This window comes from Odontesthes bonariensis, chromosome 9 (genome assembly GCF_027942865.1).
Source record: "Odontesthes bonariensis isolate fOdoBon6 chromosome 9, fOdoBon6.hap1, whole genome shotgun sequence".
Classification (NCBI taxonomy): domain Eukaryota; kingdom Metazoa; phylum Chordata; class Actinopteri; order Atheriniformes; family Atherinopsidae; genus Odontesthes; species Odontesthes bonariensis.
Window position 1 is genome coordinate 2236817 of NC_134514.1, and position 20244 is coordinate 2257060.

A 20244-nucleotide genomic window follows, 5' to 3' on the forward strand; every position below is an offset into this window, starting at 1 on the left:
GTATTAATAGTTGTGTTTCTGTGCTGGATGCTGTATTAATAGTTGTGTATCTGTGCTGGATGCTGTATTAATAGTTGTGTTTCTGTGCTGGATGCTGTATTAATAGTTGTGTATCTGTGCTGGATGCTGTATTAATAGTTGTGTTTCTGTGCTGGATGCTGTATTAAAGGTTGTGTTTCTGTGCTGGATGCTGTATTAATAGTTGTGTTTCTGTGCTGGATGCTGTATTAAAGGTTGTGTTTCTGTGCTGGATGCTGTATTAATAGTTGTGTATCTGTGCTGGATGCTGTATTAATAGTTGTGTTTCTGTGCTGGATGCTGTATTAATGGTTGTGTTTCTGTGCTGGATGCTGTATTAATCGTTGTGTTTCTGTGCTGAATGCTGTAAGCATTGCTGTAAGACTCTGGGGGTCAGCTGGAGCGTGGACGCTGCAATTATAATTGGCTCACAGTGTTTCTGTTTTCTTACAGCCTGTTTTTGTCTCGCTGGTTCAGGCTTTGCATCAGCTCACAGAACATGAGCTCATAGACAAACACTCGCTGGAACAACCAGCCTCTGTTCAGCCCCATTGCACCGCTGGGGCCCCCATGGGGGGTCCATGTATTGAACCCTGTACCAAGGCTTGAATCATTTTGAACGATAAGGTGACGGTTCAGAATCGATCAGGACCAGACTCTGGTGGGAGGATACCATAAAGCAAGCGAGTAGGGATGGGAATTGAAGAGATTTTTACGACTACAATTCCATTTTCGATTCTGCTTAATGATTCGGTTCTTTGTCGGTTCCCTTATCGATTCTCATTTGGAGAAAAAGGACAACAAACCGGTCGATTAGCATCAACTTTGTTTAGTTTAGAACTAACACGAGTCATGACCTCACAAACCCAACAACGGTGAGGTCCACATTGGTCTATCCTGGCCTGGGTAATTTAACTCTTCCTGCTCTGGTGAAAGGAGAAGCTGGAGGTAGAGGTGAACTGGGGGTAGTACCACCAGCCTCTGGCTCTGAGCCAGTCAGGCTCTGTCTCTCATGATTTCATCTAAATGTAATGCCTGAGAAGGCATTCATTTAACCTTAACCGTTACTAACAGCAGCTTTTACAATGAGGCTAATGGCGCTAACATGATAGGCAGTGTTTGTTAGTTAGTTACCTGCAGTGTTAGCCGAGGACATGCTAACGTTGCTAACGTTGCTGGGTTCAGATTCACCAACGTTAATCATTCATACATAGTTATTGCATGTTGGTAGTATTTCCTCCCTTTGGTGAAATATTCACTTTGCAAGTTGCCCTGTTGTCGTCTTTTTTAGGGATGTGTAACCAAACTTTCGAGCGTTTGTACCGCTTGGGCGCCATGTTTACTGTTGACTGTTGGCTGCGCTGGACTCGCCACGCAACGCTGCGTGGTGACGTCATCCGCGCCCACTGGAATCGATAAGGGAATCGTTTGCAAAATCGCCAAACGATTCCAAGGAATTGAAACACTGGGAACCGGTTCTCAACAAGAACCAGTTTTCGATTCCCATCCCTAGTCTCTGCAGGTCTAAAGCTTGGTTTCTGCTGGTCTAAAGCTCGGTCTCTCTGCTGGTCTAAAGCTTGGTCTCTCTGCAGGTCTAAAGCTCGGTCTCTCTGCTGGTCTAAAGCTCGGTCTCTCTGCAGGTCTAAAGCTTGGTTTCTGCTGGTCTAAAGCTCGGTCTCTCTGCTGGTCTAAAGCTTGGTCTCTCTGCAGGTCTAAAGCTCGGTCTCTCTGCTGGTCTAAAGCTCGGTCTCTCTGCAGGTCTAAAGCTCGGTCTCTCAGCTGGTCTAAAGCTCGGTCTCTGCTGGTCTAAAGCTCGGTCTCTGCTGGTCTAAAGCTCGGTCTCTCTGCTGGTCTAAAGCTCGGTCTCTGCAGGTCTAAAGCTCGGTCTCTGCAGGTCTAAAGCTCGGTCTCTCTGCAGGTCTAAAGCTCGGTCTCTGCAGGTCTAAAGCTCGGTCTCTGCAGGTCTAAAGCTCGGTCTCTCTGCAGGTCTAAAGCTCGGTCTCTCTGCTGGTCTAAAGCTCGGTCTCTCTGCTGGTCTAAAGCTCGGTCTCTGCTGGTCTAAAGCTCAGTCTCTCTGCTGGTCTAAAGCTCGGTCTCTCTGCAGGTCTAAAGCTCGGTCTCTCTGCAGGTCTAAAGCTCGGTCTCTCTGCAGGTCTAAAGCTCGGTCTCTCTGCTGGTCTAAAGCTCGGTCTCTCTGCTGGTCTAAAGCTCGGTCTCGCTGCAGGTCTAAAGCTCGGTCTCTGCAGGTCTAAAGCTCGGTCTCGCTGCAGGTCTAAAGCTCGGTCTCTGCAGGTCTAAAGCTCGGTCTCTCTGCTGGTCTAAAGCTCGGTCTCTGCAGGTCTAAAGCTCGGTCTCTCTGCAGGTCTAAAGCTCGGTCTCTGCAGGTCTAAAGCTCGGTCTCTCTGCAGGTCTTAAGCTCAGTCTCTGCAGGTCTAAAGCTCGGTCTCTCTGCAGGTCTAAAGCTCGGTCTCTGCAGGTCTAAAGCTCGGTCTCTCTGCAGGTCTAAAGCTCGGTCTCTGCAGGTCTAAAGCTCGGTCTCTGCAGGTCTAAAGCTCGGTCTCTCTGCAGGTCTAAAGCTCGGTCTCTGCAGGTCTAAAGCTCGGTCTCTGCTGGTCTAAAGCTCGGTCTCTCTGCAGGTCTAAAGCTCGGTCTCTCTGCAGGTCTAAAGCTCGGTCTCTGCAGGTCTAAAGCTCGGTCTCTGCTGGTCTAAAGCTCGGTCTCTCTGCAGGTCTAAAGCTCGGTCTCTCTGCAGGTCTAAAGCTCGGTCTCTCTGCAGGTCTAAAGATCGGTCTCTGCAGGTCTAAAGCTCGGTCTCTGCAGGTCTAAAGCTCGGTCTCTGCAGGTCTAAAGCTCGGTCTCTGCTGGTCTAAAGCTCGGTCTCTGCAGGTCTAAAGCTCGGTCTCTGCTGGTCTAAAGCTCGGTCTCTCTGCTGGTCTAAAGCTCGGTCTCTGCAGGTCTAAAGCTCGGTCTCTGCACGTCTAAAGCTCGGTCTCTGCTGGTCTAAAGCTCGGTCTCTCTGCAGGTCTAAAGCTCGGTCTCTCTGCTGGTCTACAGCTCGGTCTCTGCAGGTCTAAAGCTCGGTCTCTCTGCAGGTCTAAAGCTCGGTCTCTCTGCTGGTCTAAAGCTCGGTCTCTCTGCTGGTCTAAAGCTCGGTCTCTGCAGGTCTAAAACTCGGTCTCTGCAGGTCTAAAACTCGGTCTCTGCAGGTCTAAAGCTCGGTCTCTGCAGGTCTAAAGCTCGGTCTCTCTGCAGGTCTAAAGCTCGGTCTCTCTGCTGGTCTAAAGCTCGGTCTCTCTGCTGGTCTAAAGCTCGGTCTCTGCAGGTCTAAAGCTCGGTCTCTCTGCTGGTCTAAAGCTCGGTCTCTGCAGGTCTAAAGCTCGGTCTCTCTGCAGGTCTAAAGCTCGGTCTCTGCAGGTCTAAAGCTCGGTCTCTGCAGGTCTAAAGCTCAGTCTCTCTGCAGGTCTAAAGCTCGGTCTCTCTGCAGGTCTAAAGCTCGGTCTCTCTGCTGGTCTAAAGCTCGGTCTCTCTGCAGGTCTAAAGCTCGGTCTCTGCAGGTCTAAAGCTCGGTCTCTCTGCAGGTCTAAAGCTCGGTCTCTGCAGGTCTAAAGCTCGGTCTCTGCTGGTCTAAAGCTCAGTCTCTCTGCAGGTCTAAAGCTCGGTCTCTCTGCAGGTCTAAAGCTCGGTCTCTCTGCAGGTCTAAAGCTCGGTCTCTCTGCTGGTCTAAAGCTCGGTCTCTCTGCAGGTCTAAAGCTCGGTCTCTGCAGGTCTAAAGCGCGGTCTCTGCAGGTCTAAAGCTCGGTCTCTGCAGGTCTAAAGCTCGGTCTCTCTGCAGGTCTAAAGCTCGGTCTCTGCAGGTCTAAAGCGCGGTCTCTGCTGGTCTAAAGCTCGGTCTCTCTGCAGGTCTAAAGCTCGGTCTCTGCTGGTCTAAAGCTCGGTCTCTGCTGGTCTAAAGCTCGGTCTCTGCAGGTCTAAAGCTCGGTCTCTGCAGGTCTAAAACTCGGTCTCTGCTGGTCTAAAGCTCGGTCTCTCTGCAGGTCTAAAGCTCGGCCCGTCCTCTCGCTCTGCTACTCGCAGACATTTGGTGAATTCGACCCCCTGAAACCTAAAACCGGGGGTTGCATCATCACCCTGACATCCTCTAAACTCTGCAGCCGGTTATGAAACTCTGTTCTCTGCTCATGCTAACATGCTAACATGCAGCAGAGCTGGCTCTCTCAGTTCGGACTGATGGACCAGATCCCTGCTAAACATTTTGCTTGGAGCGCAGCCCAGAGCTGCACACTGCTTCCAATTACCTCTCCCCCCTCTCACACTCAGGAGAGTCAAACCAACCGGGGAGGGGGAGGTCGTTTTCTTCTTCCTCCCACTTTCCCTGCGCCTCTTGTTTTCACTTGACCGCAGAGCAGGAGTGGAACAGAGAGTTTGGGAGGTTTGGGAGTTTCTGGCCATGCAGCAATCTGCCCGACTCTGACGGCAAACGCTCGACATGCTGCCGCTCTGCTGCTTCCTGCTGGCGTCCTTCGCCTCCGTCCGGCCGGCCGACGCGCAGACGGGAGGAGGAGGAGGGAGGTTCCAGGTGATGTTCACGCCGACCGTCTGCAAGGTGCGCTGCAGCCAGGAGCGATGCGTCAACCAGTGCGAGCAGGGCAACGTGACCACGCTGTACAGCAGCAGCAGTAGCAGCAGCAGCAGCAGCAGGGACGGGCTCCCCGGACCAGGCTTCAGAGTCTGTGAGTTCAAAGTTTATTTCCTGCCTGTAAGACCAACACAGAAGCAGGTTTAACCTCGAATAAAGAGGCCTTTTTTTTATTTTTGTTGCTTCTACGCAAACAGCAAGAACCAGACGGTTGGGCTTCCCTTAACCTGCAATACCGCCACCGGCCACTAGATGCTGCTCTGCCTGGTTCACGTTGGGAAAACTTTACTCCAGAAGTACAAAGTCGATCACTTCATGTGTTCGTAGAGTTGTTCTATCTGATGTGTGGCCAGCTGGAAGCCGCTGTTTAAGGGTTGGACCGATGTTTGACTTGTTGTTTGAATGTTTCCACATGGTTTGGTAGCTGTGGTTTAACAGTGTGCTCATCGTTTGGTTTCAGAGCTCCGCTGGATAAATTAAACTCATGAAATACTCCATTTTAGCTCCTGTTTCTTTAAGGACCCGCCTCCTGAAACGGTCTGCTCTGATTGGTCCACTGGTTGGTCACAACTAGCAGCTTTGACACCAGATTCTGCTACTTTTCTGATCCCTCCAGACCCTGACCCTCACTTATTTATCGAAATAAAAAGAAATCTAACGACTTTTTGGACAAATGTTCACATTACTGCATCTGTCATGTGTACATGGAGAGTAAAGAGAGCAGAGGGAGGAGAGGTGCATCATGGGAGCTCCCCCAGCAGGCTGGGCCTATAGCAGCTTAACTATGGGATGTTTCAGGGTCACCTGAGCCATCCCTAACTATAAGCTTTATCAGAAAGGAAAGTTTTAAGCCTGGTCTTACAGGTAGAGAGGGGCCTGATAACTGAAGGCTCTGCCTCCCAAAGCTGGCAGCTGGTTCCACAGAGAGGGGCCTGATAACTGAAAGCTCTGCCTCCCAAACTGGCAGCTGGTTCCACAGAGAGGGGCCTGATAACTGAAGGCTCTGCCTCCCAAACTGGCAGCTGGTTCCACAGAGAGGGGCCTGATAACTGAAGGCTCTGCCTCCCAAACTGGCAGCTGGTTCCACAGAGAGGGGCCTGATAACTGAAGGCTCTGCCTCCCAAACTGGCAGCTGGTTCCACAGAGAGGGGCCTGATAACTGAAGGCTCTGCCTCCCAAACTGGCAGCTGGTTCCATCAGAGAGGGGCCTGATAACTGAAGGCTCTGCCTCCCAAACTGGCAGCTGGTTCCACAGAGAGGGGCCTGATAACTGAAGGCTCTGCCTCCCAAACTGGCAGCTGGTTCCTCAGAGAGGGGCCTGATAACTGAAGGCTCTGCCTCCCAAACTGGCAGCTGGTTCCACAGAGAGGGGCCTGATAACTGAAGGCTCTGCCTCCCAAACTGGCAGCTGGTTCCACAGAGAGGGGCCTGATAACTGAAGGCTCTGCCTCCCAAACTGGCAGCTGGTTTCCACAGAGAGGGGCCTGATAACTGAAGGCTCTGCCTCCCAAACTGGCAGCTGGTTCCACAGAGAGGGGCCTGATAACTGAAGGCTCTGCCTCCCAAACTGGCAGCTGGTTCCACAGAGAGGGGCCTGATAACTGAAGGCTCTGCCTCCCAAACTGGCAGCTGGTTCCACAGAGAGGGGCCTGATAACTGAAGGCTCTGCCTCCCAAACTGGCAGCTGGTTCCACAGAGAGGGGCCTGATAACTGAAGGCTCTGCCTCCCAAACTGGCAGCTGGTTCCACACAGAGGGGCCTGATAACCGAAGGCTCTGCCTCCCAAACTGGCAGCTGGTTCCACAGAGAGGGGCCTGATAACTGAAGGCTCTGCCTCCCAAACTGGCAGCTGGTTCCTCAGAGAGGGGCCTGATAACTGAAGGCTCTGCCTCCCAAACTGGCAGCTGGTTCCACAGAGAGGGGCCTGATAACCGAAGGCTCTGCCTCCCAAACTGGCAGCTGGTTCCACAGAGAGGGGCCTGATAACTGAAGGCTCTGCCTCCCAAACTGGCAGCTGGTTCCACAGAGAGGGGCCTGATAACTGAAGGCTCTGCCTCCCAAACTGGCAGCTGGTTCCACAGAGAGGGGCCTGATAACTGAAGGCTCTGCCTCCCAAACTGGCAGCTGGTTCCACAGAGAGGGGCCTGATAACTGAAGGCTCTGCCTCCCAAACTGGCAGCTGGTTCCACAGAGAGGGGCCTGATAACTGAAGGCTCTGCCTCCCAAACTGGCAGCTGGTTCCACAGAGAGAGGGGCCTGATAACTGAAGGCTCTGCCTCCCAAACTGGCAGCTGGTTCCACAGAGAGAGGGGCCTGATAACTGAAGGCTCTGCCTCCCAAACTGGCAGCTGGTTCCACAGAGAGGGGCCTGATAACTGAAGGCTCTGCCTCCCAAACTGGCAGCTGGTTCCACAGAGAGGGGCCTGATAACTGAAGGCTCTGCCTCCCAAACTGGCAGCTGGTTCCACAGAGAGGGGCCTGATAACTGAAGGCTCTGCCTCCCAAACTGGCAGCTGGTTCCACAGAGAGGGGCCTGATAACTGAAGGCTCTGCCTCCCAAACTGGCAGCTGGTTCCTCAGAGAGGGGCCTGATAACTGAAGGCTCTGCCTCCCAAACTGGCAGCTGGATCCACAGAGAGGGGCCTGATAACTGAAGGCTCTGCCTCCCAAACTGGCAGCTGGTTCCACAGAGAGGGGCCTGATAACTGAAGGCTCTGCCTCCCAAACTGGCAGCTGGTTCCACAGAGAGGGGCCTGATAACTGAAGGCTCTGCCTCCCAAACTGGCAGCTGGTTCCACACAGAGGGGCCTGATAACCGAAGGCTCTGCCTCCCAAACTGGCAGCTGGTTTCCACAGAGAGGGGCCTGATAACTGAAGGCTCTGCCTCCCAAACTGGCAGCTGGTTCCACAGAGAGGGGCCTGATAACTGAAGGCTCTGCCTCCCAAACTGGCAGCTGGTTCCACAGAGAGGGGCCTGATAACCGAAGGCTCTGCCTCCCAAACTGGCAGCTGGTTCCACAGAGAGGGGCCTGATAACTGAAGGCTCTGCCTCCCAAACTGGCAGCTGGTTCCACAGAGAGGGGCCTGATAACTGAAGGCTCTGCCTCCCAAACTGGCAGCTGGTTCCACAGAGAGGGGCCTGATAACTGAAGGCTCTGCCTCCCAAACTGGCAGCTGGTTCCACAGAGAGGGGCCTGATAACTGAAGGCTCTGCCTCCCAAACTGGCAGCTGGTTCCACAGAGAGGGGCCTGATAACTGAAGGCTCTGCCTCCCAAACTGGCAGCTGGTTCCTCAGAGAGGGGCCTGATAACTGAAGGCTCTGCCTCCCAAACTGGCAGCTGGTTCCACAGAGAGGGGCCTGATAACTGAAGGCTCTGCCTCCCAAACTGGCAGCTGGTTCCACAGAGAGGGGCCTGATAACTGAAGGCTCTGCCTCCCAAACTGGCAGCTGGTTCCACAGAGAGGGGCCTGATAACTGAAGGCTCTGCCTCCCAAACTGGCAGCTGGTTCCACAGAGAGGGGCCTGATAACTGAAGGCTCTGCCTCCCAAACTGGCAGCTGGTTCCACAGAGAGGGGCCTGATAACTGAAGGCTCTGCCTCCCAAACTGGCAGCTGGTTCCACAGAGAGGGGCCTGATAACTGAAGGCTCTGCCTCCCAAACTGGCAGCTGGTTCCTCAGAGAGGGGCCTGATAACTGAAGGCTCTGCCTCCCAAACTGGCAGCTGGTTCCACAGAGAGGGGCCTGATAACTGAAGGCTCTGCCTCCCAAACTGGCAGCTGGTTCCACAGAGAGGGGCCTGATAACTGAAGGCTCTGCCTCCCAAACTGGCAGCTGGTTCCACAGAGAGGGGCCTGATAACCGAAGTGAATCTAGTGTTTATTTAAGATTTGTTTGAGCTTGATTTTTAGAGAAAGTGACGACCCCACTCGCTTTGAAAAATTCGGCTCATTTCAGTCAAACGAACATGTTTACGTGTATTTTAAAAGTCTGGTTTTAGTCCAGCAAACATTTAGCGTCAGGGAAACAAAAGCCGAAATGTTTGGCATCGATTCGGTTCCCAAAATGACATCTGAACTCAGCAATGCCTCGATGGAAAGCTCAGTTTCTTTCTGGGAGACGTGGGAGTGGCTGCTTTTACTAAAGATTAATGAACTAAACGCACATTGTTTTAGGTCAACAACAGCGAGTGAAACGAGTTTGGAAGAAGCAAAGCTTTCATTTCTGATTCGGTTTCTCTGTGAGACACAAGCTGTAACACAGACGTTAGAGGTCAGGACAATCCGACTGAGTGGTGTTACACAGTGAAGCTGCTCCAGAGAGTCATGTGACCTGCAGCTCTTTGATGGTTGTTGGAATAACTGGAGAATATTTGTGTTATCTGAACGGATCCCAGGTTATTTCTGCTGGCAGCAGGTCCGAGCTGTCAGAGCTTTTACTGTTGGATACTAAAATAGATTTTATTATCGGTTTGAAACAAACTGTGATTTCTTTATTAAATTTCACTGTTCTCCAACTAAAACAATGTTATATTCAGGTCTTTGAACATGTTCCAACATGAACATAAACCCAGAATCTGAGTCAGAACCAGAGTTAGTTCAGTTCTGAGCAGCTTTAAAGTGAATATCTGCAGATGTTTCCATGGTAACAGCTGCAGAGATTCACTGAAACATGTTCCAACATGAACATAAACCCAGAATCTGAGGCAGAACCAGAGTTAGTTCAGTTCTGAGCAGCTTTAAAGTGAATATCTGCAGATGTTTCCATGGTAACAGCTGCAGAGATTCACTGAAACATGTTCCAACATGAACATAAACCCAGAATCTGAGACAGAACCAGAGTTAGTTCAGTTCTGAGCAGCTTTAAAGTGAATATCTGCAGATGTTTCCATGGTAACAGCTGCAGAGATTCACTGAAACATGTTCCAACATGAACATAAACCCAGAATCTGAGACAGAACCAGAGTTAGTTCAGTTCTGAGCAGCTTTAAAGTGAATATCTGCAGATGTTTCCATGGTAACAGCTGCAGAGATTCACTGAAACATGTTCCAACATGAACATAAACCCAGAATCTGAGGCAGAACCAGAGTTAGTTCAGTTCTGAGCAGCTTTAAAGTGACTATCTGCAGATGTTTCCATGGTAACAGCTGCAGAGATTCACTGAAACATGTTCCAACATGAACATAAACCCAGAATCTGAGGCAGAACCAGAGTTAGTTCAGTTCTGAGCAGCTTTAAAGTGAATATCTGCAGATGTTTCCATGGTAACAGCTGCAGAGATTCACTGGACTGAAGATGAGGGATGAAGCAGAAAACGTCCAAAGATGATAGATCTTTGTTATTGTTACACACTCAAACTTTAAAGGAGACGCACAGTTTCAGAGATGAAAAATAGTTGCTCTGAAGACGAAATGAGTGAGATTATGTGTCTTTGTTTGTGATGGTTTTGCCCACATCTCATGCAGTAGGTGGAAAAATAAAAAAATAAACACAAACAGATATTAAAAAACCTTTAAACCAAAGATGTTTTACACCGTAAAGGTTTTTGTTTGGGACGATACACCCACATGTGGTGGTTCTTGGCTGCTTTTATTTTTTGGAAACTGGTGATTTGAAGTCACCGACGTGGATAATTGCCTCCACTCAATGTGTCTGTTGTGGAATTCACATTTTTTTTGTTTGCTGGTTTTCTGGATCTTTGGGTTAATAATTGTGGTACATCTGGATGGAAACTTGAATACAGAAGAGGAGAGTAAGAAGAGGGTTAGAGGGAGAAGAACCACCGCTGACATATGGATTTCATTTGTCATTAGCTGGAACCTCTCTCACACATGTTTCTGTCTCTTCGGAGGACATTTCACTGACCTACATTTATTTCCTGGAGACTAATATCCATAAATAACCTTCAACCAAATCTTCAACCTGAAATATGATGTGTTATGTCATGTGGATTGTTTTTGTCCCGCTGGAGAGTTAAATCCCCACAATGGTAGGAAATAAGAACACACTCTTACACAAGCCCAGGATAGTTTGCTGGTGATGTGTGAATGTTTAAACTGGCGGTGAGGTAAGACACTGTGGAGGACGTGGGAGGGGGTGATGACATCATGGGGTCGGAGGTCAATGCCCCTGACACACAGCTGTTTCTCCAGTCAGTTTCTTTAACTAAGTTCATGAATGTTTGGATAAGAAACACCCTTTCGTTTCATTGGCAATAAGTTGTGCTAACATGCTAGCAGACGAGCAACTGCTAGCATGTTAGCACAGGATCCCTGAGCTGCTAGCATGGCTATAGATGCTTAAAGCCCATTTGAACAGGTTTAACATTCCAGAGGAAGGATGATGTATAAGTTATGCTAACTGCTAGCATGTTAGCACAGGATCTTTGAGCTGCTAACATGGCTATAGATGCTTAAAGCCTATTTGAACAGGTTTAACATTACAGGGGAAGGATGATGTATAAGTTATGCTAACTGGTAGCATGTTCGCACAGGATCTTTGAGCTGCTAGCATGGCTATAGATGCTTAAAGCCTATTTGAACAGGTTTAACATTACAGGGGAAGGATGACGTATGAGTTATGCTAACTGGTAGCATGTTCGCACAGGATCTTTGAGCTGCTAGCATGGCTATAGATGCTTAAAGCCTATTTGAACAGGTTTAACATTACAGGGGAAGGATGATGTATAAGTTATGCTAACTGCTAGCATGTTAGCACAGGATCTTTGAGCTGCTAACATGGCTATAGATGCTTAAAGCCTATTTGAACAGGTTTAACATTACAGAGGAAGGATGATGTATAAGTTCTGCTAACTGCTAACATGTTAGCAACTATTAGCATGTTATGCAAGGCAAGTTTATTTTATTTGTATAGCACAATTCGTACACAAGGCAATTCAAAGTACTTTAAGTGTTAGCACAGGATGTTAGCTGCTAGCATGGCTATAGATGCTTAAAGCCCATTTGAACAGGTTTAACATTACAGAGGAAGGATGATGTATGAGTTGTGCTAACTGGTAGCATGTTCGCACAGGATCTTTGAGCTGCTAGCATGGCTATAGATGCTTAAAGCCTATTTGAACAGGTTTAAAGGGGCACTAGGTAGCATTTTCACCTAAAATTATAGCCTTTAGGAGTTTAACAAAGGTTAAACAAGTCAATAGTAAGCGAATGAAGCCTGTCTCGCTCCCAACAGCGGTCTGTATGCTGAAAATCCCATATGAAACTTCGGCAGGAGCGACCCGCTTCTGAAGTGTCGTGATGCGCGAGAAGAGTCGTTTGTGTTTACGGCACTTAGCTAGGTCCTGTATGCTAGCTGTAGCTGTAGCTGTGTTCGCTTGCGTTGAAGAGCCAACACCAAGCGTTTCATATTCTGCCTTTCACAGACTGAATATGAAACGTTCGATGTTGGCACTTCCCATCTTTGTGAAATTTCTCCAAGCGTGATCTTGTTCATCTACCATAGTGATCTGCGTTTTAGATCGTAAAGAAACAGGTGATGATGGTGCTCTAATTCCCCCCTGAGTTCGAGACGTAGCCTAGCTTCAGAAATACACGGACTGACCTGATTAGAATAAGAATAGCGTTTTGATCCGAACAAGAATTGTTATCTACAAATGAAAATTGATTCATTTGTGATTGTAATCGGAATAGTGTAGAGCTAGTCTGCGTTTATTGCGGCGTGTGTTGGTAGTGCCTGCGCGCATCTGTCTCAGATGTAACTTTTGTAAGTGTCTGCTAATACAAAGGAATCACTCCATGAATACACCATGATGAGGGAAGAATCCCATTCAAGATCAGCAACAGTCCATCCATACATCCATTATCTGCCGCTTGTCCGGGGATCGGGTCGCGGGGACAGCAGCCTGAGCAGAGAAACCCAGACGAGCTGTCCCCGGCCACTTCCTCCAGCAACAGGATTATAGCATATTATCTTGAGTTCTCTCTACAGAAAATCTCTGATTATAGTATCTTACGTGGGCAGTCTACACTTGTGAATCAGATGACCTAACTGCACTGACTAAATAACACAACGGCAGCATTCGCCACAATGTTTAGTTAGTGGGTGTGTATAATACAAAGGTGGGCATTTTTACGACAGTGTAGAATTTCAGTTTGACCAATAGAGATCGCTATACTGCCGCTAAACTACCTTGTATCCCTTTAACATTACAGGGGAAGGATGATGTAGAAGTTATGCTAACTGCTAGCATGTTAGCACAGGATCTTTGAGCTGCTAGCATGGCTATAGATGCTTAAAGCCTATTTGAACAGGTTTAACATTACAGAGGAAGGATGATATATAAGTTCTGCTAACTGCTAACATGTTAGCAACTATTAGCATGTTAGGCAAGGCAAGTTTATTTTATTTGTATAGCACAATTCGTACACAAGGCAATTCAAAGTACTTTGAGTGTTAGCACAGGATGTTAGCTGCTAGCATGGCTATAGATGCTTAAAGCCCATTTGAACAGGTTTAACATTACAGGGGAAGGATGATGTATAAGTTATGCTAATTTATTTTATCAATTGGATGAACTCTAATTGGCCTAAAGATGATTATTTAGTATTTTTGTCTGTCTGATTGAATGCTTGTGTTAACAAATAAATCAGACGTTACTCAACAGTTACTCAGTACTTGAGTAGTTTTTTCACCAAGCACTTTTTTTACTCTTACTCAAGTAATTATTTGGATGAATACTTTTTACTTTTACTTGAGTCATATTATTCTGAAGTAACAGTACTTTTACTTTTACTTTTTTGGCTGCTCTACCCACCTCTGGTCAAAAATCAGCTGCTTGTTGGTTTCTGACGGCTACAAAGAGAAGTGACAACGTTCCACCTTCTCTTGTTATCAGTTAGAATCGATTTTTTGGTTTTCCTGCTCATTTTAAAGCTTTAAAAGGTCTTATTCCTGCCTGTATCTGAGGTTCTGCTGCTGGTTCCCCTCTGAAGCTGTTCTTTTTAATACCTTTTTAAGGCTCTGGTGTTCATCCAAACACATTTTTCACGCCTCTGCCTTTTTCTGTGTTTATCTTTTTAAAATCTCTTCTTGTTTATGCCTGAACTCCCTTTTTTTTCTTGCATCACTTTTACCCCAGAAAGCCTTTTTCAAACCGTGTGTTTATGCATGTGTTGATGCAGTCCATCTGTAGGAAGCCTCACAGCAGCTGTGTTTGAGTGTGTTTGGAATAAACAGGAAGTGAAGAAACACTCCACCGTTGTACTGAAGTAAAAGTACAAAAACAGAGTAAAAGTGCCCTGGAACAAAGTCTCAGGCTTTTAGGAAAGTATTGCTCTCAGGTTCCTGATTTCCGTCTCATTAGCGGCGGTTCGGAGACCAGCTGCACTCTGGGTAACAATGCAGCAGCTTCCTGCGGCAGCAGCTCGCACAGGAAGCAGGAAGTGGCAGCTGGTGCTGCTGGCGCCGGGTCCACTTTCACCCCCAGCTTTGTTTCAGACCCGCTTATCAACACTTTTTATGGGCTGGTTTGTTGATTTTTGGCTGGTTTCCATGGTGATAGGGACATTAAGGCGACTGATGGAGTTTCTGCAGCTCCTCTGTTATTGGTGCAGAAAGAAAACATCAACATTTCATAAACGAATTATTAGGGCTGGGCAACGATTAAAATGTTTAATCTAATTAATCGCATGATTTCCCTGATTAATCACGATTAATCGCATTTGTACGCAGAATCCAAAAATGAATCCAAAAGTAGCGTATAGCTTTTAGCATTTAGCTTTATTTTAAATGTACTGCCATATGAATGAAAGTGCCATAACATTTGTTGTGCAAACACACTTTTAACATCAGCATCTTTCTGTAGTTTTTATGTAGAAGCCTCGCTCCACTGTCTGTTTCCTTGAATGACTTGCTGCTATCAGTTGTGTGTTTTGCCTTTAAGTGATATTTTAGACTGGAACTACTACGCTGAGAAGACAATTCAACTTGGCAGTGTTTACAGATGACTTTGGTTCTGTCGACTCCGCCGTCTGGAAGAACTTTAAAATGAAAATGGCCGAGTAAAAGTTCCGTACCCTTCTCCATGTTTGGTGGATCCGCCGATTACTTTCTTTTCCAGTTCCACAGCAGACAGCAGCAGACTTTTACAGAATAAAAGCTGTCTCAGCAGATGCTCACAGGCTTTTATTTTGTAAAAGTCTGCTGCTCACAGGCTTTTATTTTGTAAAAGTCTGTTGCTTACAGGCTTTTATTTTGTAAAAGTCTGTTGCTCACAGGCTTTTATTTTGTAAAAGTCTGTTGCTCACAGGCTTTTATTTTGTAAAACAAAGTAATCGGCGGATCCACCAAACATGGAGAAGGGTACGGAACTTTTACTCGGCCATTTTCATTTTAAAGTTCTTCCAGACGGCGGAGTCGACAGAACCAAAGTCATCTGTAAACTCTGCCAAGTTGAATTGTCTTCTCAGCGTAGTAGTTCCAGTCTAAAATATCACTTAAAGGCAAAACACACAACTGATAGCAGCAAGTCATTCAAGGAAACAGACAGTGGAGCGAGGCTTCTACATAAAAACTACAGAAAGATGCTGATGTTAAAAGTGTGTTTGCACAACAAATGTTATGGCACTTTCATTCATATGGCAGTACATTTAAAATAAAGCTAAATGCTAAAAGCTATACGCTACTTTTGGATTCATTTTTGGATTCTGCGTACAAATGAGATTAATCGTGATTAATCAGGGAAATCATGTGATTAATTAGATTAAACATTTGAATCAGGAAATGTTCTCCAGAACAGCTTCTAATCTTTTTCTTTCAGTTCTTTAATGTGGATCTGTTTTGTGTCCTCAGTGCTGTGTCCTCTGCTCTGTAAGAACGGAGGCGTCTGTCTGCAGAGGGATCGCTGCCTCTGCCCCTCAAACTTCACCGGGAAGTTCTGCCACATCCCCGTCACACCGGCCGCCGCCGCCGCCGCCGCCGCCGCCGCCGCCGCACCCTCCTCCACCAATGAGATCGTGAAACCGGCGCTGCTCTCTGCCAGGCCAGCTGGTCAGCAGCTGACCCGCTCTGACTTCCTGCTGCCTCTGGCTCAGAACCAGGAGGAGCAACCAGGAAGTGAGTCACAATCCTGAATCTGATCCCGACCTTTACAACTTTCTCTGATTTTCTTTTTTAATGTTCCGATGTGACAAAATGTGTCGACGTCTTATTAATAATCTATTTCTGTTTATTTCATTCTTTATTTAATCTTCAGCTGTTCAATTAGAGTCAGAATATAAACTGATAACAACACAGAATACGAGATAAAAAAGAAAAATATGTAGACATATTAAATATGAACAAACATGAGATTTAACACAAAGAAAAGAGCAAAACTTCTGTGAAATGGACTATTTACCCGTTTTATTAAAGGTGACGTATTCAGTAAAAGGACGTAATGTTCGCAAAAATGTTTTTTATAATTATCTTTTAATTGATATTTTACGAGTATTTATAATATAATATTATATACTATATAATATAATTTGATATTATATGATATTATATTATATAATATTATGTAAGTATTCTATGTATTTTTTTACCTTTTTAAATTTATTAGATTTTATCTCATTTACTTTATTATTTTGTTTTTGAAACCTGTTTTATGTTCTTGTTTCGGACACTTTTGTTAATGTTATTATTATATATTTTTGACATTTTAACATAGTTTTCCACATTCTACATGTTCTGATGACATCTGAATAATATTTTCTTCACTTTAAGCCTCATTAGAACAGATATGAACTGATTTAAAGGTTCTTTGTTGTTCTGCTCCGCAGCAGCTGATCTCTGATCCGAACTGAACCGGGTTCGGGTCAGAGCTTCTGGCTGGTTGTGATATTTGCTTTTGTTTCCAACATGTTTGTGCAGCTCACGGCTCACAGATGGTGAAGGTCAGTGTTCAGCACCCCCCCGAGGCCAGCGTGAAGATCCACCAGGTGATGAAGGTGAGACGGCTCCTGATTGGACGGTTGAGCTCTTCATGTTGTCATGTTTCCTTCAGCGTTTCCCTGGTGGTCTGTTCCAGGTGTCCGGTCCCGGTCTGAGGACCCCCCCCTCCTCCTTATCCACCTCGGGGTCTGCGGGGGCCCCGGCTCCGGTCCAGGCGGGTCTGATCCAGGCCCAGACGGTGAGAGGAGGTGGAACCTACACCCAGCAGTCCGGCTTCAAGTACTGCTTCAGAGAGGTGAAGGATGGACAGGTGAGTCTGAGACGATGCTTCATGCAGAAATGACCACGAATACACCAAAAAATAACTGTTTTCTTTTCTTAAAGCAGTTTTTAACCAGTTTATTTGTTAGCTTGAGCTGCTTTTAACAGCTTTTAATTTATCTGGACTGTTTAAATTCATTTAAATTATTTTATTTGTTTCTCTTTATATTATTTTATGTATTTTTAATGCTTCTTACACTGCAATGCTTTTACTTTATGTGAAGCACTTTGAATTGTTTTGTACATAATAAAAATAAATAAATAAATAAATAAATTTGATTTGATAACAGCTTTTACAGTTTTTTCTCATTTTAGGCCCAGTTTTAGGTCTTAAATGTCCGATTAGCATCAAAAGCGTTGGTTCTTGCCTTAAGTATTGTATTATTTTTTTTTAATTATCGTGAAAATAAAAGAAATCCATCACAAAAATATTTTAATTGTTTTAAACTTGGGTTAAAAAACATTGTTTCATTATATTTTCCTGAATTATTTACGTCTGAAACCACATATCAGATAAAGTTGGAAAGATTTACTTCAGATTTCATTTGATGTCAATTTGACTCAATTAACTCAAATTAACTCAAATTAACTCGAGATATTTTCTGCTTTGTCTCGCCATCTTGGTTTCATTTGGCGTAGGATCTCCAGGTAATTCAGAGCTACTAATGAGGAAGAAAATAAAGATGTTTCATGTTTGAAATGTTTGAAACTATAATAACATTCATCATGATTTGACCTCCAGGCTGAGGCTGAAATATAAAAATGATGTTTGTTAACAGATGAAATATGCTGAGTTCAGACTCTCTGGCAGGAAATAAGTAAAAATAAATGGAAAAATAACCAAAGGAATGTTCTTATCATTTATTTTCCGCACTGTTTTCTGGTTTGGTGTTGTATTTGATTAATTTGATAAATAACAACCTAACTGTTGATGAGCAACAATGTGCTGATTCCTGAGAGAGTTAAAGTTAGTGAAACATCTGTTAGCTTCATAGGATGAGCCCACCCAGGTTCCCCCGGGGCTTTAAAACACAGTGGAGTATTTATGGTAGACGTGTTTGTGTTTGTGCAGTGCAGCTCTCCGCTTCCTGGGCTGAGGAGCAAGGAAACGTGCTGCCGAGGGACGGGGAAGGGCTGGGGCTTCACCGACTGCGTCCTCTGTCCTGAAAGCGCAGGTACGAACACATCGAGTAGCACAGCCGGAGGTCGGCAGCTTCAAACCCGAGAGGTGAGCGCTGCTCCATCTCTAATCTGAAGTCCGTTACTCTAATCTGAAGTCCGTTACTCTAATCTGAAGTCCGTTATTCTGAGGTCACGCTTCAGCCTCTCCTCGGAGATGGAGATGAAACATCAGGACCCGTCATTCTCTTCCTGTTTCTGATGATGGTCGAGTTTTCAGAGAGAGTCCTCCTCAGAATTTAAAGTGGCCCTCCGACTCCGTATAAACCAATCAGATGTTTTTGTGTTTGTGTTTTAATGTCTTAAGTTTGAAATTTCAAATGATATTTCATTTAAAATTTTAAAAATTTTAAATTAAAATTTTTTTGGAAAAAAAAAATCTAAATTTGAAATTTAAAATATTTCATTTAAATTTTTAAAATTCTAATTATATTTCATTTAAATTTTGAAATTTAACATTTTTGAGAAAAAAAATTCGAAATTTGAAAATTCAAATATTTCATTTAAAATTTGAAATTTCAAATATTTCATTTAAAATTTGAAATTTCAAATGATATTTCATTTAAAATTTGAAATTTCTAATTATATTTTATTTAAAATTTCAAACTTTTGAAAAAAAAATCAAAAATTCAAATATTTCTTTAAAATTTTTAGATTTTGAAAAAAAATCCAATTTTGAAAAAAAAAACTAATTTTGAAAAAAATCTAAATTTGAATTTTGAAATTTTGAAAAAAATCTAAATTTGAATTTTGAAATTTTGAAAAAAATCTAAATTTGAATTTTGAAATTTTGAAAAAAATCTAAATTTGAAATTTAAATGAAATTTCTTAATTTCATTTAACTCGGTTAACGTGTGACCTCAGAGTCTGCAGCGAACCATGACAAAGAGAGCCAATCAGTGTTGATCTGGGCAGGGACACGCCCCCCAGCTGCTGTCCATCAAACACAAGGAGATGATTTTGAATCATTCCAGTTGTTCTTAAACAGCTGTGTAAAAACCACGTCAGAGTGCATTAAACGACTGCTTTTATGTGTAGATTGATTTCATCAGCTGCTGATTATTTCTATACTCTGTTCTGATCCGTTCTATCATATTATCGATCATCAGGTCAGAGCAACAGCAGCTGTCCTGTCGGGTTCGAGCGAGCCAACGGAACTCAGTGCGTTGGTAAGTCTGACACTCACGTGCGCAGAGTTGTTGGTTTGATTCCTGAGTTGAAGTGTTTCTCCATTCATTCCTGAGATGTGGAAATAATTTCATTAGTTGTTGGACAAACAGAAGAAAACACTGATTTATAATAAGAAAAGGTGAAAAAACCAACATATTGATATTTGATTTTTAGTTTGTTTCATGGTTCCTCCATTCAATTAAATTCAGTTTCTATTTATAAAGCACCAAATCACAGCAAATGTCATCTCAAGCCATTAAAAACCAGCTCAGTTTCCAGCTCAGTAAACCAACAGACTGAAACTTCTCTCTGATCCAATCCCCCGTCCTGAGCTGCACAAGGCGACTGTGGGGAGAAAAAACTTCATTTAACAGGAAGAAACCTCCACCAGAACCAGAACCAGAACCAGGAACCAGAACCAGAACCAGGAACCATCTGCCTGAACCAGCTGAGAGGACAGGAAAGAGGGGACAACAAGCACCGTAACACCAGGCCAGGGACACCTGCTGAGAGAGAGAAACACAAGTTAATGACAACAATGATGTCACATGTACACAGAGAGGTGCATCATGGGAGCTCCCCCAGCAGGCTGGGCCTATAGCAGCAGAACTATGGGATGTTCCAGGGTCACCTGAGCCATCCCTAACTGTAAGCTTTATCAGGAAGGAAAGTTTTAAGCCTGGTCTTAAAGGTAGAGAGGGGCCTGATAACTGAAGGCTCTGCCTCCCAAACTGGCAGCTGGTTCCACAGAGAGGGGCCTGATAACCGAAGGCTCTGCCTCCCAAACTGGCAGCTGGTTCCACAGAGAGGGGCCTGATAACCGAAGGCTCTGCCTCCCAAACTGGCAGCTGGTTCCACAGAGAGGGGCCTGATAACTGAAGGCTCTGCCTCCCAAACTGGCAGCTGGTTCCACAGAGAGGGGCCTGATAACTGAAGGCTCTGCCTCCCAAACTGGCAGCTGGTTCCACAGAGAGGGGCCTGATAACTGAAGGCTCTGCCTCCCAAACTGGCAGCTGGTTCCACAG

The 20244-nt window shown here is 45.4% G+C and overlaps 1 protein-coding gene across 9 annotated transcripts in view; it reads left to right on the forward strand.

The window, feature by feature from the left end:
- The window catches only part of ltbp4 (latent transforming growth factor beta binding protein 4), a 79020-nt gene that overhangs the window by 21158 nt on the left and 37618 nt on the right, over nt 1-20244 (forward strand). For 7 of the 9 annotated variants that reach the window (XM_075472756.1, XM_075472762.1, XM_075472763.1 and 4 more), the window contains exons 1-6: nt 4268-4748; nt 15467-15730; nt 16529-16605; nt 16686-16859; nt 17943-18045; nt 19159-19218. In XM_075472756.1, the coding sequence (XP_075328871.1) occupies nt 4505-4748; nt 15467-15730; nt 16529-16605; nt 16686-16859; nt 17943-18045; nt 19159-19218 (922 nt within the window). In that variant the 5' untranslated portion in view covers nt 4268-4504. Of the gene's footprint in view, nt 1-4267; nt 4749-15466; nt 15731-16528; nt 16606-16685; nt 16860-17942; nt 18046-19158; nt 19219-20244 lie in introns of those variants that run through there. The other 2 variants (XM_075472760.1, XM_075472758.1) reach the window with 2 other exon arrangements.